This window comes from Meles meles, chromosome 3 (genome assembly GCF_922984935.1).
Source record: "Meles meles chromosome 3, mMelMel3.1 paternal haplotype, whole genome shotgun sequence".
Lineage (NCBI taxonomy): Eukaryota > Metazoa > Chordata > Mammalia > Carnivora > Mustelidae > Meles > Meles meles.
In genome coordinates, this window is record NC_060068.1 from 27,946,492 (window position 1) to 27,971,059 (window position 24,568).

The 24,568-nt window shown below is 45.3% G+C and overlaps 2 protein-coding genes across 8 annotated transcripts; one reads left to right on the forward strand and one right to left on the reverse strand.

The window, feature by feature from the left end:
* Positions 1-343: 343 nt before the first annotated feature.
* On the reverse strand, positions 344-20,553 carry PGBD2 (piggyBac transposable element derived 2). 7 transcript variants are annotated; one of them, XM_045998712.1, is made up of 4 exons: positions 20,457-20,478; positions 13,945-14,058; positions 6,604-6,665; positions 344-3,003 (listed from the first exon to the last, which is right to left on the reverse strand). In XM_045998712.1, exons 3-4 carry the CDS (start codon positions 6,618-6,620, stop codon positions 1,251-1,253), a joined length of 1,770 nt encoding a protein of 589 aa, XP_045854668.1. In that variant the 5' UTR covers positions 6,621-6,665; positions 13,945-14,058; positions 20,457-20,478; the 3' UTR covers positions 344-1,250. The 7 variants fall into 7 exon arrangements, with proteins under 7 accessions (XP_045854668.1, XP_045854666.1, XP_045854665.1 ...); XM_045998710.1 differs by having other exon boundaries at positions 344-3,006; XM_045998709.1 differs by lacking the exon at positions 6,604-6,665 and having other exon boundaries at positions 20,457-20,553.
* On the forward strand, positions 16,573-24,348 carry LOC123939182 (basic proline-rich protein-like). Its single transcript, XM_046001123.1, has 7 exons — positions 16,573-16,583; positions 17,539-17,617; positions 19,169-19,225; positions 19,920-20,602; positions 20,712-21,551; positions 23,187-23,311; positions 23,385-24,348. The coding sequence occupies exons 1-7, from the start codon at positions 16,573-16,575 to the stop codon at positions 23,429-23,431; spliced, it is 1,842 nt and encodes a 613-aa protein (XP_045857079.1). The 3' UTR covers positions 23,432-24,348.
* The last annotated feature ends 220 nt before the right edge of the window (positions 24,349-24,568 follow it).

A 24,568-nucleotide genomic window follows, 5' to 3' on the forward strand; every position in this document is an offset into this window, starting at 1 on the left:
GTATAGTGACTTCCCATATACCATTTCACAGAATAAGTTTTTTTTACAAAAATGCACATTTTTTGCCTTATTTACTATTTTTTTAAGATTATTTATTTGAGAGAAAGTATAAGCAAGAAGCAGAGACAGAGGGAGAGAGAGGGAGAAATAAACTCCCCACTGAGCAGGGAGCCTGATATGGGCTTGATCCCAGGACCCTGGGATCAGGACCTGAGCCAAAGGCAGACTCTTAAAGGACTGAGCCACCCAGGTGTCCCTAAATGTAATAATTTAGAATGTATTTTCTCTATTTGCATTTTAACTTTGGTAATGAATGTCAATGTTTGTTTTGTACAGTGGAATATACTGATGTGCCCTCTCTTAAATTTGTGCTGTTGTAGAAAGTTGTTTCCCAAATAAAGAGAAGACATTCAACACCCTTTCTTTGATTTCTGATAGCTCCAAATTTTTACATGTATTTCTTTTATTCTTCTGGAATCCATTTCACTATTTTTCAATATAAAATATTTTCTATGTTTCAAAACTTAATCCCAAACTTCAGTAATTTATATAGGTAGAATTTAAATCAGTGGGGAAATACACATATATTTTCATAAATGATGCAAACCATCACTTCGAGGGGAAAACAGATTCCTATCTCACATTAGTTATAAAAATGGATTCAATAAGGCTATACTTGAATTAGGAAAATATTTTTATCAGAAAATACAAACTCTGCAAATCTAGCCATCTGGATAAACACAAGGCAGATTATCTATCCCTGGACAGTTTGCTAGTGTTAAAGTGAAATAATGTAACAAAATATCCTTCATCATATTAATACCATGCTTATATACTATTGTCCTATCTTAGATTATAATCAATAGCATACAATTATAAAACTTTTTCAGTCTTCACGAAAGTTTCTCTAAGTTTTTGGCTGTATTTGATCTTCTTTACTAGGACTCAGCTATCACCCGGAGCAAGATTTTTATTTGAATAAAAAGGGGCCCATCATTGAAATAAATAACAGTATAGAGACTTAGAAACACCTATAATTATCAATATAAATAGTAACTTAGGTTACATGTAGGCATCACAGAAGACAATAAAAATATAACTATAATGGACATGGGGGGTTACAAAAGCACATCATTAGGGATTCAGGTCTCTTTTCCAAAGCAAAACCCAGTGCCCCATGTACTATATGTAACTGGCTGTGGGCATCTCACGAGCCAAGCTTCCAGAGGGCTCCCTCTGCCCACTGTGCATCACCGGATGTGGTACTCCCTGAAGCACTTGGCGTGGACACCCTTCTGGCACTTTTCGCAGCGGGTGTTGGTCTGCGAGTGGCAGAGAGCACACCGGGTCCTCTTGTCCTGGTGGACTATCCAGTGCCCAATCATGTCAAAGCGGCTCTCAGTTTCCAACCGCCTGCTTCGCCGCCCCTGGGAGGACATGTCAGCGTTGCTCTCCAGGTACACACAGGCCACGTACCTCCGGAAGGCCAGGAGGTCCACCTGGGCGTCGTGGCTGCAGATCTTGTGCAGCTGCCAGGCATTATTGAGGGCGGCATCAATGACGTAGCCGATGAAGCTCGAGTACCACTTCATGCCACGGATCTTCACCTTGTACTTGGCAATGTTCTGGTCCATCCGACTGACACCCCCCACCTTCTCCTGGTACAGCTTCACCAGGGAGGGCTGATGGACCTGGGTCCGTGTCTTGGCTGCTCCTGCATGGTGGCCGGTGAGCCCCATGGGCTCTATGCCCACAGCATTGGAGCAGATGTTGACCACGCTGCTATCATGCCAGCGGCACACGATAATCTCCTCGCTCTCATCAACTTTATAATCAAACGAGCCCCTCTTCATTTTCTTCAGTTCTTTGGGATCTTTGAGGGGACATCGCTCAGTCCTGTACTCACGAACAGTTCCTGTGGCCTTCACCCCCTTCTTCCTCAAAATGGACATGAGTTTGACACTTGTAAAAACCTTGTCAAAGAATATGTGGTATGGCAGACAGCCACGCTCCTGCAGTGCGTCCACGAACTTGACCACCATACTGCCCCCGAGGTCCAGGCCCCTGTGCGATTTGGTAAACAGTGTGCCCTGGGAGGGCTCAAACCACACCAGGTAGCCCCTGCTGGTTGTCCCACACCAGATCTTGTAGCCCAGCTGCGCGGGCTTCCCGGCACGCAGCTGCTTGGATCCCCGGTGCCCAAAGTACTCACACATGGACTCTCCGAAGCTGTAGAACTCTTCCAGGGGCGCGTGCTTCTGGAAATTGCGATTCATCCGGACAATGAGAGGCCTGACTTTGGCGAACCTGTCGCTTTCATCCAGCTCAGTGTTATCTGCAAAATGCAGGTATGAGAAGATCAGTTCAAATCTGTCCCTTCTAATTGCATCAGCCACAAGATGATGATGTGAATCGGGGGATGTTTCCCAAAACATCCTTCTCCTCGGATAGGATATATACCCACTTAAAATCAAAATGCCCAAAACACACTTTAATTCCTGGGCTGTGAGCCCGAGGTTGACATTTTTCTGCCAAGCATAACGATTGGTTTCATTAACAATGAAATTAATCGTTCCTTCATCAAAGAACAACTCAAAGAGGCCGACAGGACTCAGTTCCTGGCTTCTGAGATCCTCTATGTGAGGGTCCGATGCCGTCCAACTGCTGAAGTCGGGTCGGATATCTCTTTTCGTCCAAATACGCTGGGGCTCCACCATGGCCTTCTGCCGCTTCGTGGCCGGTGGCAGGTCCTCCTCCTCCTCCTCGGTACCAGAATCCTCGGGCACCACAAAGGCATGCAGGACACTGCCTGGCAGGTGGGAGCCTCGCCGGCCATCTTCATCCCCGGAGTCCTCGTCAGTGAAGTCCCCTGAGGCATTGTCGGGAGGCGCAATGAAGATCTCCTCCCGGCTGTAGCCGGACTCATCCTCCTCCAGTGCATTCAGGACCTCCAGCAGCTTTGTAGACTTTGGCTTTGAACCGGCTCCTCTCCCAACAGTGAAGCTGCTGCAACGACAGCAAACAAAATGTGGAGCAGAGACAATGTGTCAGCAGAAAACTCTGTTCAAGGACTGCCTGAGAAGATGGCGCTCCCACCACAGAGTCCCGAGCCTTAACAGCATCCCAGACCCAGCACCACCAGGCCCAGGGCCAGGTAAGAGATTTTTCAGACCAGCACACATTACTCTTTCAAGCACAAATGTATTTCAAAGGGAAGCATTCTAAAGAGATATTAGGTTCTTTCCCTCTTAAAGTGTTTTGAATAGAGGATCGCCCCTAGGGATAAATTCAGGAACCACAGTCATCTCCCAGGTAACAGAGACCACCCCCAGGAGCCTGGGCTACACAAGTCACACCCACTGATGTCCTCTGACTCAGTGGCCCCAGGGGCTCTCCTTTCATCCTTCCGTCTGACCTGGGTCTTTCCTTTCCCTTATTAAGTTAGAAGTTACAAGTTTCCTGTTTCCCAAGTTCTCAAACTCTCCCTACTGGAACTCCCACTACCCCAGTACAGGACCTGGGCAGATTCAGACAGATTTTTGGATGGCTCCCTCGACATCAGACATCTTACTATCTCCTAGCTGCAATTCAGAAGCCAAACAGACTCAGGAAACGTGGAAACCCCTGCTATCCTGACTCTCCCTGCACAGGTGGGAACTAATCAGATGCCCAGAGACACTTGTATTTCACGAGCAGCAACCATAAGGAGGCACTTCCCAGGGACGGGCAGTGGGCACACTCCCCTCCTGACCTGCACAGCAACTGTTCTAACTGGAGGAGGAAGAGGACAGTTCAACAGACAAGTAGCTATGCAGGATGGTACCGGGCCGTGAAAGGGGCATCCTGGATAAGGGACAGAGAATACAGTGGAAGGGGAGGACTGGAGTTGCTATTTTACACGGACGATGAGTGAAGGCTCAGAATGTGGGGCTTAAAAAAGAGAGTGAGGCTTACAGACACTAGAGACAGGGCATCTCAGGCACAGAGAAAGAACTACAGGTACAAGGCCCTGAAACTGAAGGCACTTGCTCTCTGTAAACAGCAAGGAGGCTTCAGAGGTAAGAAGAGGAGGAGAGCGAGCTCTAGAAGCCTTCCTCAGGACACTCCATTGTGTTCGGCTGTCACGGGAAGCCCTCTAGAGCAGACGGAGCAGGGCAGTGAGGCCTATCACTGCGGCTGTGAGAGTGGACAGGGCAGGGAAGGTGGGCACTACGGCTGCCCTGTGCACTCTGGCCCAACCTCCTTATGAGAAGAATTTTAGCCAGAGAGAGGACACAGGCTTTACCACAGAAGTGACTTCTCTGCAGACCTGCCCTGGGACTTCGGAGTTCAAACCGCATTAGAGACTCACTCCAACCTCACGTCCTGGACACTGACTCCATCGGCCTCTGTGCTCGAAGCCAGGGCACAGGAGGTGTGACCTCAGGGGAAGTAAGGTACTTATGCTCTGTGTGGGCCAGGAAGGGAGAGAAAAACTGAAGCCCCAGGTCCCAGGGACCCGGACAGCGGTTCTTGGGGGACAGTAGCCATTGACACAAGTCCCCCAGCCTCTCCTGATTTGTAGCAGCAGATCCAGGCCTCCCACCAGTCTCACAACTAGAACTGCTGTTTGCAGCCCTGCCTACCAGACACCCTCTGCACATGGCTCTTCAGACTCCTGGAGAAGGGGAGGAGGGATAAAGATGAAGGAGTAGTAGGGGGACCCTGTGCTTTCCTTATCCCTGGAATACAGCTAGATAAATATCCAATAATTCTCAACACCCAAGAAATCAGTCTGAGGGCTGAAAAAACAAAGTGCACAACTAGAGGGAGAAAAGAGGCTACACTGTGGAAGGTAGGAAGTGTGGAGACAGGATTTGGGAAAGAATTGTGGGTGGTGGGGAGGGGAAGGAGCCCTGATCAGGGAGATAGGAGAGAGAGTATGTGAGAGAGTACATGTGGAGGGCACTGCACAAGAAAAACATTTCCCCAAGACCACTGAGGGAAAAAAACGAGCAGGGCTGATTATAGCAAGTTCTTAGAAGCAGTGGAGCTCAAAGTCTGAAGTGTTAGAGGAGTCCACACCCTCACCAGGGCTGGAGCTTGGCCAGCACAGAGGTGCTCCTGTGGAGAAGGAGGGCAGAAGCCCAGGAGCAGTCTTTCTGGAGTGCACTTGGGAGAGGTGGCACTGCCTCTCCAGGGACAAAACAGCCAGCAACACCAGTGAGCTGCCCTGCCCATGACCACAGGAGCAGAGGCAACTTCTGAGTACAGCTAACCTGGGCATTGGCTTTTGTGTTGCATTTTACCATGAACTCCAAGTCCCTACATGTTTGGGTGACTGTCCTTCATGGACGAAGCGGCACCAGCCACAGTGTGGCTAGACACTCCCCCGGAGGATTAGTGCAGGTCCATGCTACACTAGATCCTGAAAATGTGGAGTTTTGAAACCCAGCCAGCATGCATGAGATGGCCACTGGGTGGGCAAACAGCTCAGACACAGGGTGAAGGTAGGGATGTGAGGGAAGCCAGGGACAAATGAGGGGAGATTGTTCCCTCTTCTGTGAGAGCTTCCTGAATAGCAGTGGGCATGAACTCCCATCTCCAGGGAACAGAGTGGGGTGACGCCATTTTTATGTGCCGCCATCTGCCCCAGTCAGCACTGACGGACTTCAGTGAGCAGTACAGCACACACAGCGCACACAGTGGAGCGTGACACACTCTCCTAAGCTCTAGGTGCTTTTTCCCTACGGCAAGTGTGATGGAGAACCAGAGGAGGGGCTAGGCCAGTGCAAACTCCCCACACCCAAGTCTACCAAACATAGATTAAAACAAAACCAGCTCTAGTGGATACTAGATCCAGATTTTTGTCTGTTTTTTCAAGATTTTATTTATTTATTTGAGGGGAAGGGGAGCAGGAGCAGGGGGAGGGGCAGAGGGAGAAGCAAACTCCCCGCTGAGCAGGGAATCTGATGTGGGGCTCGACCCTAGGACCCTGGGATCCTGACCTGAGCTGAAGGCAGAGGCTTAACCCACTGAGCCACCCAGGAGCCCCTTAACTACCTAAAATTTAAATAAAAACTTGGGTGGGGGGAGACTTGTCGAGTGGCAAAGCTTACAGGGACTAAGGCAGTCCAACAGCAACCATCTTGTGGAATAAAAGGTGAGGAAGGGGTGCCGGGGTGGTGCAGTCAATTAAGCGACCAACTGCTGGTTTTAGTTTGGGTCCTGATCTCAGGGTTGTGAGAATGAGTCCCACATCCGGCTCTGTGTGCCAGTGTGCTCTCCCTTTCCCTCTCCCCTCCTGCTGTGCTTTCTCTCACTCAAAAATAAATAAATAAATAAATCTTAAAAGAATAAAAAAAGAAGAGGAAAGTAAATCACATTTTTAGACACAAGGTGGACACTGGAGCTACAGAACCACACCCATACCGCATATACTACCTTGTTCTGTCTCATCTTCTCTCCAATCTCCCTTTTCTCTTCTCTCTTCCTCCTTTTTCCTTCCTAAACACCAAATGTTTAGTGAGGCCAGCAGGGCCAAGAGCTAAAATGTCATGGGCTTGGCCTTTCAAAAAGAGAGGAGTAATTACTTGCATAAAGCCTTTCATCAAACACACTTACCTTGAAGTTGAAGCCATGATGAACTGGAAACATAGAGTTATCTATATGTGCAGTCAAAGAACCTATAAGACAACAGAAGTTGATTTTTTAAAAAATTGTATCTTGGGGCGCCTAGGTGGCTCAGTGGGTTAAAGCCTCTGCCTTCAGCTCAGGTCATGATCCCAGGGTCCTGGGATCGAGTCCTGCATCAGGTCTCTGCTCAGTGGGGAACCTGCTTCTCCATCTCTCTCTGTCTGCCTCTCTGCCTACCTGTGATCTCTATCTGTCAAATAAATAAATAGAATATATATTTTTTTTAAAAGGGTATCTTAATTAGCAAGGCAACAGGACCTTCTCCACACCTTAAAGGAAGAAACATCTCTAGCTTAAGGTTCACCAGCAACCAAAGGGGGATGGATTGAGTACACACAGGAGATGGTGTCAACTGGCTAAGCAGGGGGAAAAACAATAAGCTCTCTACTTCACACCAAAATATATTGTAGGGCACAGTGTTCACCATCAGAACTATTGGCATGTGGGCTGGATGAGTCTTTGTTGTGGGGGGGCTATCCTGTATATTATGGGATGTTTAGTAGTTTTCCAGTAGAACACCAATCCCCTAGCTGTGGAATTCAGTTATGTTTCTAGACATTACCATGTGTCCCACAAGGGACAAAACTGCACCTGGTTGACAACTATTATTCTCTATCAAGACTACCATAGGGGCGCCTGGGTGGCTCAGTGGATTAAGCCGCTGCCTTCGGCTCAGGTCATGATCTCAGGGTCCTGGGATCGAGCCCCGCATCGGGTTCTCTGCTCCGCAGGGAGACTGCTTCCTCCTCTCTCTCTGCCTGCCTCTCTGCCTACTTGTGATCTCTCTCTCTGTCAAATAAATAAATAAAATCTTTAAAAAAAAAAAAAAAAAAGACTACCAATAGAGGGGCACCTGGGTGGCTCAGTGGGTTAAAGCCTCTGCCTTCGGCTAGGGTCGTGATCCCGGGGTCCTGGAATGGAGCCTCGAATCAGGCTCTCTGCTCAGCGGGAGGCCTGCTTCCTCCTCTCTCTCTCTCTCTGCCTGCCTCTCTGACTACTTGTGGTCTCTGTCTGTCAAAAAGATAAATAAAATCTTTAAAAAAAAAAAAAAAAAGACTACCAACAGAACCTATTGTAATAATGGAAATATTTTCTACCAATGCTGCCCAATATGGTAGCCATGAGCCACATGTGGTTATTAAACACCGATGTATATGGTTAGTGTGACTCAGAAAATGAATTTTTTTTAAAGATTTATTTTTTATTTATTTGACAGAGAGAGAGATCACAAGTAGGCAGAGAGGCAGGCAGAGAGAGAGGTGGAAGCAGGCTCCCTGCCGAGCAGAGAGCCCGATGCGGGGCTCGATTCCAGAACTCTGAGATCATGACCTGAGCCGAAGGCAGAGGCTTAACCCATTGAGCCACCCAGGTGTCCCTGAATTTTTAATTTTATGTAATTTTAATTAATTTCAATGAAAATAGTCAAATGTGCTTTGGCCAGTGGCCACTGTATTAGATAGTGAAGTCCAAGATATATAAAGAGCTAACTATGAAACAACATTTTCTTACCAAGGGATCAAAGAAAAAATTAAAGGGGAAGTTAAAACGTACCTTAAGATTCTCTCTCTCCCTTTCTTTCTGCCCCCTCCCCCGCCCCTACAACTCATGTGCTCTCTTTCTCAAATAAATAAATTTAATAAATAGTATCTGAAACAAATGAAAAGGGAAACACAACATACCAAAACATTTAGGTTGCAGCAAAAGATTTCTAGGAGAAGCTTAATGCCATAAACACATACATTTAAAAAAAAACCAGAATGATCCCAAATAAAAAGCTTAGGTTTATATCTCAAGGAACTATAAAAAGAAAAGATGAATGGATAAAGAAGTGGTGTGTGTGTATATATATATATATATATATATATATATGCATATAAATTTATATTTATATATATAATGGAATATTATTCAGCCATAAAAAAATGAAATCTTGCCATTTGCAAAGACATGGATGGAGTCAGAGAATATAATGCTAAGTGAATTGAGTCAGAGAAAGACAAATATGATTTCATTCATATGTTCAATTTAAGAAAAAAAATGAGCAAAGAAAGAAAACGAGAGAGAGAGAGAAATCAAGGAATGACTCTTAACTACAGAGAACAAACTGATGGCTATCAGAGGGGAAGTGGGTTGGGGATGGGTAAAATAGGTGATGGGGATTAAGGAATGGACTTACGATGAGCACAGGGTGATGTATGGAACTGCTGAATCACTATATTGTACACCTGAAACTAATATAACATGCATATTAACTATGCTGGATTTTAAAATTAAATTAAATTAAAAAAAAAAAAAAAGAATAACCTAAGCCCAAAGTTAGCAGTAGAAAGGAAATAAAAGACTGGAGCAAAAACAAGCAAAATAGAGAACAGAAAAATAATTGGTGAGCTTAACAAAGCTAAGAATTAGTTTTTTGAAAAGATGAACAAAATTGACAAATTTCTAACTACAGTATCCAAGAAATAGAGAGAACCCAAATCAACAAAATTATAAATGAAAGAGGAGAAACTAACTGATACCACAGAAACAAAGGATCATACAGGCTACAATGAATGATTATTGATTATACACCTATAAACTGGACAACCTAGAACAAGTTGATGAATCCTCAGAAACACACAATCTACTGAGACTGAATCAGGAGAAACAGAACATTTGAACAGTCCAATTACCAATAGAAAGACTGAATCAGTAATGTCAACTCTCCCAACCAAAAAACAAACAAAAACGAAAAGACAAAAACAAAGAGCAAAAGCCCAACATCAAATGCATTCACTGGTGAATTTTACCAAGCATTTAAAGAAGAATTAATGCCAGTTATTCTAAAACTCGACCAAAAAAAAAAAAAAAAAAAAAAAAGGGAAGGAACACCCTAAACTCATAAGATGGGCATTACCCTAATACCAAAGCCTGATACAGACATTACAAGAAAAAAAAAAAAAAAGACATTACAAGAAAAGAATGGAATGTGAGGACAATTCAAAAAACAAATACAGAGGTGATGTCAGCAGATGGTGGACTATTGAGCTCCAGGCCTTCATTCCCCATGGAAATGCAAGTTAACAACAATATATGAACATGAATACCTTTGTGAGAACTCTAGAGACCACTTGAAATGGTGTAGGGCCCAGGCCAACAGAAAAATAAGATGAGATTCCATTTTAAAGGACAGAAAAGTTCATGGCATTTTGTGCACAGACAGATCTCTCCCTGTCAGATCAGTAAGGGACAAGTAGGGTAAACACAGTGACTCTTCCCTTAGGATGGAAATCAGAGCAGACTACGAGTCCAAAATTCTGGCTTGTCTGAGGGCTGCCTGAGGGATAGATATCTGCCTCATCAGACTTGCAGCACTGATGGGAATGGCAGCAGTTTGGAGATTACTGAAAATGTAGGCAGGTGTCACAGTACACTAGAGCTACAGAAATTCTACAGTTTTACATGCAGATGTCAGGGAGAGATAAAGATTATACACTTCTGAGAAGAAATTAGGGACAAGCTGCTCATGGTAATTGAAACAAAAGTACAGAAAATGTTGATGAGGTTCAAAACTTCTAGGTGGGCTGACTGGTGAAGTATTCCCCTGAACAAAGACAGGCCATAAAGACTGAGAGAGGAGACTGGGGTTTTTTTGTTTGTTTTGTTTTGTTTTTTGAATAGCCAAATCCCAACAACAGATCACGAGCATACAAATAAACTGGGAAACATGGCCCAACAGAAGCAAATGGATCTGAAAGAAAGGCAGACTGCTGAATTTCTTGGTGAAGAATTTGAAACAATTTGTTAAAGATAGTCAATGAGCTAAAAGAGAACACAGAGAGACACAAAATCGGGAAATGCATGAATAAAATGAGAATATTAATAAAAAGAAGCAAATTCTGGAGCTGAAAAATACAATCACTGAGCCAGCATTATCCTGATACTTAAGCCAGATTAAGATACTAGAAGAAAACTAAAAACCAATATCCTTGACAAATACTGATCCTCAAGAAAATATTATTAGCAAAGTAAATTCAATAGTACATTGAAAGGATTCTTTACCACAACAAAGTGGGATTTATTTCTGGAATGCCAGGATAGTTCAACTTGAGAATAAAAAAATCTACCAATGTAATATACCAAGTGAACAGAATGAAAGGCAAAAGCCATATGTTCACACCAAAAAATGCAGAAAAAACATTTAACAAGATTCAACACTCTTTTATGATAAAAAACTCTTAATAAACTAGGACTAAAAGGAAACCAGCTCAACATAATAGAGATGAAATATGAAAAAAAATCACAGCTCATATACAAAATAGTGAAAGACTGAAAGGTTTTCCTCTAAAAACAAGATCAAAATAAAGTTTTTCCCTCTGGACTTTCTATTAAACATAGTACTAGAAGTCTTAGCCAGAGCAATTAGGCAAGGAAAAGAAATAAAAGGCATCCAAACTGGAAAGAAGTAGAATTATCCATTCACAGATAACATGATCTTACATGTAAAGATTTTTTTAAAAAGTCAGAATAAACAAGTTCAGCAAAGTTGCGGAAATCAAAATCAACATATCAAAAATCAGTTGCATTTCTATATATTAACAATGAACAACTTGAAGTAGAAATTAGGAACACAACTCCATTTACCACAGCATTGAAAAGAATAAATATTTAGGAAGAATCCTAACCAAAAGTAACCTACAGGTTCAATGCAATCTCTATAAAAATCCCAAAATATTGGGGAGATATATATATATATTTTTTTTTTCCCAGAAATAGAAAAATCCATCCTAAAATCATTTGGTATCAAGATACTCCAAATAGCCAAAGTAATTCTGGAAAGGAAGAACAAAGTAGGAGAATCCACATTTCCTCATTTCAGTACATATTACAAAGCTAAAGAAGTCAAAACAGTATGACACTGGTATAATGACAGATACAGAGACCAGTTAATTATAACAGAGCCAGAAATAAACCCTCACATATATGGTCAGGTAATCTTCAAAAAGGATGTAAAAACTACTCAATAGGGAAAGGACAGTCTCTTTAACAAATGGTGTTTAAAAAAAAAAAAACTAGGTATCTACATGCAAAAGAATAAAAGTGGGCTCTGACATCATATACAAAGATTAACTCAAAATGTATCAAGGACCTAAATGAGGGGCGCCTGGGTGGCTCAACTGTTAAGCATCTGCCTTTGGCTCAGGTCATGGTCCCAGGATTCTGGGATAAAGTCCCGCATCAGACTCCCTGTTGGGTGGGAAGCCTGCTCTCCCTCTCCCACTCCCCCTGCTTGTGTTCCCTCTCTCGCTGTGTCTCTTTCTGTCAAATAAGTAAATAAAATATTTTAAAAACAAAGACCTAAACGTAAGAGTTAAAATTATAAAATTCTTCAAAGATAACACAGTGTAAAGATTCAGAATATTGGATCTCTCAATGATTTCTTGACTATGAAACCAAAGCACCAGCAAAAAAGCAAATATTAAATGTGCATCAAAGGATATAATCAAGAGAGTGAAGAGACAACTAATGGAATGGGAAAAATATTTGCAAATCATATTATTTGACAAGAAGTTAATACACAAATAACTCTGACAACAGCAAAAAAAATAAGTGACCCAATCAAAACATGGCCAAAGAACCTGTGTAGACATTTCTCCAAAGAAGATATACAAATGGTCAATAAGCATATGAAATGATGCTCAACATCACTAATCATTAGTAAAACGCAAACCACTACCACAATGAGGTATCACCTCACACCCACTGGGATGATCACTATTAAAAAGAAAATAAATGTTGGTGAGGCTATGGAAAATGAGAATGCCTGTGCTTTGCTGATAGGAATGTAAAATGGTGCAACCACTATGTAAACAGTCTGGTAGTCCCTCAAAAAATTAAAAATAGAGAACTACCGTATGATCCAGCAGTCTTACTTTTGGGCATGCAGTGAAAAGAACTGAAAGCAGGGTTTCCAAGAGACATTCATCTTCACAGCAGCACTGTTCATCATAGCCAAGAGGTGGGGGCAACTCAAATGTCCATTAAAGATGAATGGAAGAAAATGTGGTATATAAATGTGGTATATACTTACAGTGGACTATCATTCACCCCTAAAAAGGAAGGAAATCTAGTCATGTGTTACAGCATGGCTGAAACTTAAGGACATGCTAAATGATATGAACCAGTCATGAAAAGACAAACACTGTATGATTCTATTTACATGAGGTTTCTACAGTACTTAAATTCATAGAAACAGAAAGTAGAATGGTGGCTTCCCAGTGGAGGGAGGAGGGGGAAATGGGAAGACGATGTTTAATGGGGAGAGAGTTTCAAAGTTGCAAGACAAAAATATTCTGAAGATTGGCTGCACAGCAAGGTGAACATACTTAACACTACTGAAAAGTGGTTAAGACAGTACATTTTATTTTATGTTAATTTTTATAATTAAAAATAAAGAGAAGCATTATCAGAGGAAAAGAAGGTTACTTCATGGGAAAGAGTTTTTGACTCACTAAAAGGATAGAATAATTTTATATTGTATGCATTTAATAACCACTTCAAAATATAAATTAACTGCAGACACCAACAAATCTATCACAATAACATCAGATTTCAATATACTCTTCCAAAGATTAATGACCAAGCAGACAAAATTACTGAGACTTGAACAGCAGAACTGACATGGTGAGTCTATCCTAAATAAACAGCAGTGATATCAGCAAGATGGCAGAACGGAAAGGCCCCAGCTTGTCTCCCTACACTATGATTTGGCAGCCAACAACGGAAAAAGCTTTGGGAACTAGGTATGAGCTTTGGGAACTAGGTAGGAGGCTTCAAAACCTGGGTGAACCCCAAGACTAAGAAGTGCTTCTTTGAAAAGACAGGCCAGGACTCTGGTGGCAAGCTCTCCAAAAGTAGCCCCAACTCTCTAGGGACTCAGCTCCAGGCCTGCTTGGCCCTACTCCTGCAACCAGTCCCATGGACCAAGAAACTCAGGAAGAACCACACTGTACACACCCCAGTAACTGGCCTGCCAGCCTTGGACTAGACTATGGATCCCAAAGCAGCTCTGTGTCCAAGCTCCTAGCCCTGCCCTTAGTCCCGCTCGCCTAGGGACCCAGCAATCCCCATGGGCCTCTAGCATTAGGCCCGCCAACAGCATTGTCTGCTACAGACCCTCATTCGGCCCAGAGACTTGGTTTCAACCTCTCTCTGCCACAGTCTAAGAGGAAGCCCAGGGAACCAGGAGGAGACACACTTGTCCAAGACTCCGGAGGCAGACCTGCTCACCTTAGTCCCAGCTGTGGACCCTGAAGGAGAACTGTGATCCAGTTCCAGTCTTGCGTGGATATGGTCCTAAAGGGAGACACATCTACCTGGGGAACTGGCAGGAACCACATCTATCTGCAGAAAATGTTAACCATAAGAAAATGATTGATAAATTTACGTTTAATTGAAGAAATCTACGTTTAAATGAAGAACTTTTTGGTTCATCAGGAAAAACTCATAAATAGAAAGAGTTATCTGTAACAGATATAAGGAATTAGTATCTAGGAGATATAAAGAACTTAAGACATAAAAAGAAATCACAGGAACAATTAAGAAAAACACAACACAACAGGGAAAAGCGCAAAAGGGTGTCAGGACGCACTCCTCAAAGGAAATACAAACAGCACACAAACATGAAAATCTCATTACTATACAGGAAATAAAACTTTTAAAAACAACTGAGATACCATTTCACATATACTAGATTGGCAATTTTGTTTGTTTCAGAGGTAGATTTAGTAATTTACCAGTTGCATTAAAAAAAAAAAAAGTGCTCATTTCATCACATGCCCTCCTTAATGCCCATCACCCAATTACCGCATCCTCTCACTTACCTCCCCTCCAGCAACTCTCTGTTTGTTTCCTAGAGTTAAGAGTCTCTCACGGTTTTTCTCCCTCTCTGATTTTGTCTTATTTTTTTCCCTCCCTTCCCCTATGATCCTGTTTTGTTTCCTAAATTCAACATGAGTGGAATCATATAATTGTCTCTTCCTGATTGACTTACTTCACTTAGCATAATACCCTCTAGTTCTATCCATGTTGTTGCAAATGGTAAGATTTCATATTTTGATGGCTGAGTAATATTCCATTGTATATATATACTACATCTTCTTTATCCATTCATCTGTCAATGGACATCTGGGCTCTTTCCACAGTTTGGCTATTGTGGACATTGGCTATTGTGGACATTGTGGACATTGGATATTGTGGACGTAAACACTGGGGTGCACATACCCCTTCGGTTTTGGGGAAATACCCAGTAGTGCAATTGGTGGGTCAAAGGGTAGAGTTCCATTTTTTACTTTTTGAGAAACGTCCATACTGTTTTCCAGAGTGGCAATACCAGCTAAAAAGGAGTGTAAACAATGCATTAGTATCCAGTAAAGTTGAACACACCCAAACCAGCAATTCAGCCCAGGTATCTCTCTGGAGCCCGCGTTCTCAGCCTTAGCACTGACACCTGAAGCTGAACAATTCTTTAGTGCATGGGAGGGGTGGAGGAGATGGGAGGCTGTCGTGGGCATCATAGAATGTTTAGCAGCATGGGTGGTCTCTAACGGTTAGATACAGTAGTTCCCCCCTTGCCAGGTATGACAACTCAAAGTGTCTCCCTGTCTCCTTCACATGCATTTTCCCCTCCTCATGTCCCCCACCCTACTAAATAACCACTGCTCTAGTGGAACTACAGTCCCTGTACACAAGGAGACCGGGACAAGAATGCCCACTCCAATGCTGTTTATCTGTGACAGCAGAAACCAGAGACGGCCCAAATGGCCATCACTAGAACAGATGCAGTAGAATACAACAGAAAAAGTAAATGAAGAACTGTAGCCACACAACCCCTGAATAAATCCCAAAAATACACCGAGCAAAACACACCAGAAAGCTTGCTACATACTTCGTTTTATAAGGACCAAAAAGTTAAACAAAACTAATATATATTATCCAATATATATTAAATATATAGAATATAAACTAATAAGATATAAACTAATATAAACAAAACTAATATATATTATAAACATACCATCTGCAAACACATACATACACATGGTAAAACTTTAAAGAAAAGCAAGGAAATGATTAAAAGGAGCTTGAGGATAGTGGTTACCTCTGGAAGAGAAAAGATACAATTTGCAGACACACAGAGGATTACTAAGGTTTTAGTAAGGTTCTATTTTTTAAAGATTTTATTTATTTGACAGAGAGAGGGAGAGCACAAGCAGGGGGAAGAGCAAGCAGAGGGAGAAGCACTCACCACAGTGCAAGGGGAGCCTGATGTGGGACTCGATCCCAGGACCCTGGGATCATGGCCTAAGCCAAAGGCAGAGCTTAACAAACTGAGCCACCCAGGCACCCTATAAGGTTCTATTTCTTAAACTGAGTGGGATATTCAATTGTTTCATTATTCCTGCTGATATATAATGCATGCAAAATATGCACAAAATGCATATTTTATATATATATATATATATATTTGCACACTCACACATGCACACACAAAGGCATTGAGATACTAGCACACACATGAGCAAATACTACCAGGGTGACCTGCTCAGTGCCCCCAAGTGGGCAGCGAGCGGTCTGCAGTGACGAGGGAGTAGCAGGCAGAAGCGTTCATCTGGTGTGTTCCAGAACAATGTATCTTGCGCAGCGAGTGGAAGAAAATTAGAGAACAATCTCCTTACAGAATCCTTATTTCTGAAAGCCCAGCCTGCCCACATTGCAGCTACGCACAGCGGCTCTCACCATCTCACCTCCTCCTCTCTCTGCTCTACTTGGCGCTGCATGTAACTTCCCCTACAGCTTTTGAGGAAAACTCACTGCCCAACCAGACCACAAGATGCAGCATCCTGGAAACAAGTCCCCATGGGCCCTCGGTGAATCTGAGTCCACTTCTACAGGGCTCCCACCCCCCTTCCCTTCTGACCTTCCTGGGCACTTGGGCAGGCTGGCTATAGGTGCTAGGTGACCGAAGAGTGGGAGAAAGACCTGGTCCTTCAAACCCTCTCCTCACCTCCCATTCACAAGTCAGCAGCCTGGTAAGAATGTAGATGACAAAGCCACGAGTTGTGAGCTCTGTGACTATAGGCAAATCGCTGACCTTGTCTGTGCCCTCATTTCACCTCTACAAAGGGATCTTCCAGGTACCGATCCTGGTGGGGTTGTTATGAGGACAAGAGTCAGTGCATATGAAGCTCTATAAGCGTGTGGACGCTCTATAAGCATCTGCTATCATTTCAAATCAACAACCCCTCACGCACAATTCCCACAAGTCAAAAATGCTGGGAAAACTGAACATTTCTTCAAAATTTGGCAACACTCTAACAGCAAAATCTAAAATGATGGGAGTCTCTTTGGAATGTCTATTTCTATTGCTAACTGCAGATATCCATACATTTTGCTGCAGAAATTCTGTGTTTGATTGGGGGTGCTTTAATATGACTGATAAAATTCAAACACGTCTAGCTGGTTTGGGGTCAGAGAGTATTATCTGTGATACCACTTCAGCCACCCGCTCCTCAGCAATAGCTCATCTCAATATCTTTTTCTCTCTTGTGCCCCAGGCGGTCCTCCGTCCTCTTCCATTCACCAGCACTCAGTGACAGCTCCCACCCAGTTACTGTGACACAGGACCATCCTCACACCCTGCTGAGAACCTCCCCAGGTCACAACTGCAAGGGTCCTGGAATTAGGTCAAGGCCACCACCCAGCCTGGTCCCCAGGGCTCCCCCACCTAGCCCCTGCCTCAGCTGGCTGGATAATGTCCTTCTCCAAGTCAAGGGTTCCTCTCATATGGTTTTCACCTTGATTACCGCATGCTGACCTCACCAGGTGCTCCCCGGCCAGGCAGCTGCAGAATTTGTTCACCTTCCTATCCCCAGAAGCCAACACAGCTCCTGGCATGCCTCCGGTGAGTACTTGCTGAACTGAGCAACTCACACCACAGAGCAAACAGCCATCGTTCAGGCGACCCAACCCATCGCCTCCTCCATCGGGCCTTCATTTCTACTTCACCTTCTGACTCTGAGTCGGCTGTTTAGAACAGAACTAGGAACTGCTGACATATGATTGACTCTAACCAAAATACATTTGTAAAGATTCTCTAAAACATGCACAGGAAATGGAAGAGTAGGAGAGAGTCTAGTCTGTCAGTGGAGTCAGTTAAGACAGCGGATTCAACCTGGACGGAAAGGGAAACTAAGCAAGAAGGGCAGCAGAAGCTACCTCTCCTTTTCAGTGCTCCTCTGGCTATTCTCTCTAGGCTCTCCATCCCCTCCTGGGTGGCTCCGTCTTGCCCTGCCTGACAGCACCAACAGAGAAACGGAACGAGGGTACACAGTGCCCTATACAGTACACAAATTCCCAACAACAATAATGTTCAGACGGAGGCTGTTGCTGTATTCAGATTGCATACCCCCATATGTCCTCATTCATTCGGCAAACATCAAAAGTGTCTACCAGGTCCTAAGCAGGTCTGTATAAAATTGCTACTTTAACAGAGCTACCAAGGAGAGAAGATGGTAGAGATTAGGATCTGCACAACAGGACCTAGTTAGGGAGGTCACAGAAAACTTCCCTAAGGAAGGGATGACTAGATAGAGATCTGCAAGTAAGAGTAAGAACTCCCTGAGCACACAGAGAACAGAATTCCCGTAGGGAGAACAGCAAGCAAGGAGAGAAGCAAAGCCAGTCAGAGCAGAGCAGGGAACCCGAGGAAGAAGGTACAAGAAGAGACTGGACTAGCCATTCTGAAATGAGATCTTGAGGTCACCATTAAGAAGTCTGACCTTTGTCCTACAGCACGGGGAAATTTTATTTACTTGTGCATCTTTAATTTTGTTTTTATTTTAATCCTAGTTAGTTAACAGTGTTATACTAGTTTCACATACACAATATAGTGATTCAATAATTCCACATACATCACCTGATACTCATCACAAGCGCTCTCCTTAATCCCCATCCCCTACTTAACCCATGCACCTACCTCTATCCCTTCTAATAACCGTCAGTTTCTTCTTTATAGTTAATGGTCTTATCTTAATTTAGCTTTCTTTCTTTTTTTCTTTTTTTAAGTTAAGGGAAATTTTAAAAGATTATAGGCAGAGTATGCCACAATCACATGGACATTTTAATAAGCTTAGTCTGACTCTGGTGTGGACAACTGAGTGAGGGCACCAAAGCAAGCACAGGGAGACATAAGGCAGGATGGTGGTTCCCAAGGAGAAAAGTGGGCCAGCCCAGGGAGGGTTCAAAAAGGAAACCAAGTCTGGATTGACTCGGGTAGGGAAAGAGCTCATCAGGGAGGCCTTCCCCAGGAGTGGCTGAGTGGCTAGGGTAGGGTGGCATCATTCATAGACTCTGGGGGCACTAGAAGACGACCAGATGTGCGTGAGTTCAAGCTAAGATATGCTCATATCGAAGCAGAAATGCTTTTGAGATAGCCTGTAAAGCCCCCGCATAGGCCACAGGCTATCTGAGTTTGGAACGGAGAAACCGCCTGGGCCGGAATCATAAACAGGTGAGTTTTCTGAGGATTTGTGGTATGCTCAAAACCACAAGAACCCTCGAAGCCACAAGAGATCACCCAGGGAAATTGTCCAGATGGTAAGAGAAGATGGCCAAGGATGGGCTCTTCAGAGATATCTGAAGCAGGTATCTCTGAGGAGTAGGAGGAGAACCAGGATGGGCTGCGAGGCTAGGACAAGATGGGTCAGGGCACAGAGGGTGACCACCAGCGCAAAAACTGCCCAGAGGTCCTGCTGGACATTTTCTCTTGGGCCTGGCATGAAGGAATTTGAAAAGACCCTTTGATTTGAGACTTGGTGCTTCCAAGGCCACTCTGAAGGGTCTTGGGGGGTTACAAGGGCCTCCCCTGTTTAAAATGTAAGCTTTTCCAGGGAGACAAGACAATGCAACTAAATGCATTTAAATGCAGCTAACGCCTGACTTGGATCCTGTACCGCAAAAAAGGAACAGAAAGGAGAGACTAGCGGACCCATCTGAGTAAAACCTGTCCACGTGACCGAGTATCCTGTCTTCCTGGTCCGTTAAATCAGACGTTAACATCTGGGGAGTCTAAGGGAACACCACGCAGAATACTTTCGTACTCGTTTCTCAACTTTTTCTTTGTGAAATTATTTCAAAAAGAATTAAAAAAATAAAAATAAGACATTTTTTAAATGTAAACGCCGCCAAGTTGCGCCACGTGCCAGCGGCTCCGGAGAAGCCCTTGGGCGACACCGCGCCCCCGGCTCTGCCCACCGCCCCGACGAAGAAGGCAAGAGAGAGACAAAGGACAGTCCGCTCGTAGAGGCGGGCAGAGGCGGCAGGAGCGCCAGCCAAGCCCGCATCGGGCGAGTCGCGCAGCCACCCTTTCCCTGGGCGGGAGTGGGGGGTGGGGGGCGCGGCCCGAGATCGGCCCCCAGCAGGCCCCACCGCAGCCCCGACGCGGCCCGCAGGTCCCGGCCACCGCTGCCCGGTGCACCCTGCGTCAGAGCACCCCGGCTGCCCGCAGGGTCTCGGGTCGCCCCGGCGGAGTCCGCCCCGCAGCGGGAGCGCCTCCGTTCGGCCCCGGCAGCTCGGGGGCCCGGACGCCCATTGTCCCCGGACCAGTCTCTCCCACCCGTCCCTCGCGCTCTCCGCCGCGAGGGCCAGTGCCTCGGGCACCGTTGAGAAAACGCAACGCCAAGCCCTGCCGCTCACACACCCAAACCGGGGCAGGTCAGCGACTCCGGCGGGCCGACGCCTACCTGCGCGCGGGGCAGCCGAGGCCTCCCACGGCGGGGCAACCAGCCCGAAGCGCCCCGCCGCGCGAGCCCGAGGCGTCGCGGCTGCGCAACGTCCGGCACGAGAGCGCTCCCGGCGCCTGGGCTACCCTTCTGGGCCACGCCCCCGGGCCCGCCCCGGCCCCGCCCCGGCCCCGCCCCGTCCCGAGCAACCACCGAGAGGCCGGGGCCTCCGCGGAGCCTAGAGGGAACTTTAAGTTTCCTCCACGGGCTGGGAAGTACTCCTCCGCCCGCCCGCTCGCTCCCAGGGCGGCTTCGACCCGCTGTCGCTGCTGCTCGCCGGGCGCGAAGCCGTCTTTCTGTCTGGGTGGGGGTCTGCCGACGGGAAGACGTCGGGGCCGGGGAGGCCCCCGGGAAGAATTCGTCTTCCCCTTCTCAGCGTGAGACGGTCCTTCGAGGTCGCCGGGCCATGTCGCCGGACCACGTCAGCGGCGACCGCAACGCACCCGGCCGTGCAGGGTCGGAGCGCCCCGATGCAGCACCGAGGGCACCGGCGCTGCAGGATCCCCGCAGAGCCGACGGTGCCGGCCGGGCGGGCCGCGGGGCTGACCTGCACCTGTCGGCCCCGCATGGCTTGTGCCCGCTGCCGCGCCGGGGACCCGCGGAAGCCCCTTCACGAATGCACGCGCTCCCGTCTCTTCGCGCTTGCCCGGTTGTGCTGACCAGAGACCCCAGGTGTTCTCCCGGCTGCAAGCAAGACCCTGCCTCCCCTGTTCTTCGGCTTCACGGTGTCCTCTGGCTCCGCACCCGCCCCAGGGCGAGCCGCTTCGGGGAATGGTTGGCCTGTGCGGGCCCCAGACCAGCGGCGGCTTCACCTGGGAACTCTTCTAGAGCAAATCCTGGAACTCTGTGGGGGGAGACGCGGAGGGCGCCGCAGTGCGTGCCCTGGCGGTCCGGGTGCAGACCGGGTTTCCAAGACTGCTCTGTGCGGGAGTCTCCTAACCCCGGCGGTCGGGGCATGTTGGCCCGGAGAACTCTTCGTGGCTGGGGCCTGTCCTGTGCAGGAGGCGTGAAATCACCGGATAAAGGACGTGGTGACTCGTTAAGTTTGATTTTCAGGTAAACACCAGTATTGATTTACAATTCATCGTTTTTAAAGATTGTATTTATTTATTTGACACAGAGAGACATCAAGAGAGGGAACACAAGCAGGGGGAGTGGGAGAGGGAGAAGCAGGCTTCTCCCAGAGCAGGGACCCCAATGGGGAGCTCCATCCCAGGACCTGGGATCATGACCTGAGCTGAAGGCAGAGGCTTTAACCCACTGAGCCACCCCGGTTCTGTATTTTATTTGGACACCCTACCCCCTGTGTATCTTTGTATATTTGCTAAATCTGGCGATTTTGATGGTAGGATATTTGAACACCCCTCGTCTCTGCCCACTCAATGTCAGCAGCACTACCCCCTTATCCCTCCAGTTATGACCACTAAATATGTCCCCAGTGTCCGCAGTGTTAAATAAAAAAGTCAGCTGAGTTCATTTGAAAGAGGTACTTGGTTTTATTAAATAATTCACAAATCGGGCAGCAGCTCATCTAGCAAATAGAAGAACGCTATGAGAAATTATGCAAAATGGAAGGTCGTTATAGAAGGAAGGTGGGGCAAGAAAGCTTATTAGCAAAAGAAAAGGATTGTTCTGGGAAAGACTTCTTTTCCTTGCGAGGGGAAAGGCAAGGAATCTACCTGCAGTTGACCTCATCTGCCTTTGAGGGATGGAGAGAGGGCCCATGGAGAAGACTGACACTGATCCAAAAAATCCCAACTTTCTGGTAAAGACTATATTTCTGGGGGACGTTGAAACTGCAAGGTTTTTTTTTTTAATATTTTTTGTTTGTGATTTCTTTTTTTCCTTTTTTTTTTAAGGTTTTATTTTTTTTAAGTAATCTCCACACCCAATGTGGGGCTCAAACCCACAACCCTAAGATCAAGAACCGTATGCTCTACTGGCTGAGTTAGCCAGGTGCCTCTAAACTGCAATAAGATTAGTATTAATCGTTTAGGGACTCAATCTAAGGGACACCATTTGGGGCCTGTAGCTTTCTTTCTAACATTGGGGAAGCAAAATCACCCCCTCACTCCAGCCCACCCTTACCTTCACACCTTGAGAATCACTGTTTTAGAAGATACATGGGACAGTGTACTTCAGAGAAAAGGATGACTTGGCCTCAAAGAATTTGTCTAAACACAAATATTCTTGGGAATGAACTATGTAAAACATCCAAGAAAGCCAGGTAGCAGAGGTTTTGCATTTGCTTCTCTCCTTAAGCTGTTTATTGTTTGTTTTTGTCATTGTTGTTAAAAAGAAAATCATAGGCTCACAATAGTGTCATTTAGGTTGAGGCCTCAAATCAGTAAAGCAATGTCCATTGCCTATCCTAATTGTGGTTTCAGCCACACAGAAATATAGCCTTCAGCCAGTCGACAATGACCAGGGGATTTCCTGGTCAGCACTAGGAAATGTACTGACAGATTCCTTCAGTTCTCCTTGGAAGGACACGTTGGCTTGAAACAATGGGTTCATAGCTAATAGTTCCCTTTTTCCCACTCCCTCCTTACCTTTGAAAACATTTCCTTTTCTGTAGCCCTTGGAGCTCCCCTCTACTTGCCAGATGGGATGCTGCCTGATTCATCAATCCATCAATAAAACCAATTAGATTTTTAAAATTTACTCTGTTGAGTTTCTGTTATTTAACAGATTTGGTAGCAGCAGTGGAATTCGAAGCAAGTTTCTGGCAGCTTTCAGGGACAAGAAGAAAAATGGGTGTGCTCTCTATCACCCCTTTGACGTCACTGTCTTTCTTATATTTCCAAGGACTAAAGGTAAGTGCTTCTGAGTTCTGAGCTCCACTCCTTTAGCGTTTGAGCTCCTAATCCAATTGGCACTCTTTTAAAGGGCACATCAGCTTGAGCTGGCAGACAGTTATCCCCAGAGCCAGCTGAGCTTGTGTATTTGCCTGGAGCACAACTGAACTGGCAGAGGGTCAGCCCAGAGCCAAACACCTGGCCTTTCAGACCAGGATTCCCTGGATGGACAGCCTCCACAGATCCCATGGGAATTGACGATGGTGTGCACACAAGACCTTCTTGTGCCCAGGATGCACTAACATCTCTTCGTTACTGCCAATACATTAAGGTGCACGTGTTTGTTTGTCTTGTTCTCTGTAGATAAGGGCTATTGATAGTGGGGATCTCAGAAGCCAAAACTTGCAAATATTGGTGGGCATGGGTTGAGCACTTAAAGGCTATTATAGCACTTTCCACCTCAAGAAGACTCCTGTGATAAGATTCGTGGGCAATGGAAAGGCTTGCTTGGTACTAGGTCGCCCACCAATGTCAAGAAAACTTCCATGCAACAAGGTACCCTGTAAAATATGCACAAACATTAACCATGTAGCCCATGCCTGTTCGGTATTAGTTCAGGTCTGAGAAACCCAAAGACTTAGCTAATGGGATTCTTAAATTCTAGAGTCAAATATCCCACTTTGCAGCACATCTGCTTGTTTTATGTCTAAGAATGATAGTCCTAACAGTTGCAGATATCTAGCAAAAACAAAATCTTACTAAGCTTATTTTGTGTCCTGAGCAATTTGGGTTGATAACCATCAGGTTGGGAGCCCCCAAATAAGGCAGGACATAAAAGTGAGTTTCCAAAATGAACAAGCCTTTTAGAATCTCTAACAGAAAGTAAGTTTTATTTGATCCCAGGTTAAGACAGCTGCCCAGAAAAGATGATCTTCACAAAGAAGGGAGTGCTCTGGAGAATGAACAGTTTTTATAGGGTTATATATTTTTTACATCTTTTTTTTTATTTTTTTTATTTTTTACATCTTGTAAAAGCTCACAAGATTCAAGATTGACATATAAGCAGATAACAAGTTGTAACATCAAAGAATGCAGTAACAAGAAGTGTTGTCCTAAGGACAAGGTAGTTTTCCTACTCATTTACCCAACAGATATACAATGCATGCTTGGAGAACTTGAGTACAGTTTCAAATCCCGCCCTCCACCCCAAGATATATAACCTTTAACCAGTCACCATGGGGATTTCTTGGTTGGCATTAGGAAATTTAATGATAG

Bases quoted from the DNA above. Each gene is read 5' to 3' on its own strand.
- LOC123939182 (XM_046001123.1), top strand. The intron at 17,618-19,168 runs GTGAGTACTTGC...GCCCCCGCATAG, and splicing joins CAGCTCCTGGCATGCCTCCG to GCCACAGGCTATCTGAGTTT. The intron at 21,552-23,186 runs GTAAACACCAGT...GTTATTTAACAG, and splicing joins TCGTTAAGTTTGATTTTCAG to ATTTGGTAGCAGCAGTGGAA.
- PGBD2 (XM_045998707.1), bottom strand. From the start codon at position 14,054: ATGTGGTTCCTGCCAGTTCCCCAGGTAGATGTGTCTCCCTTTAGGACC. The intron at 3,007-13,944 runs GTGAGCAGGTCT...CTGTCGTTGCAG, and splicing joins GGTCCACAGCTGGGACTAAG to CAGCTTCACTGTTGGGAGAG.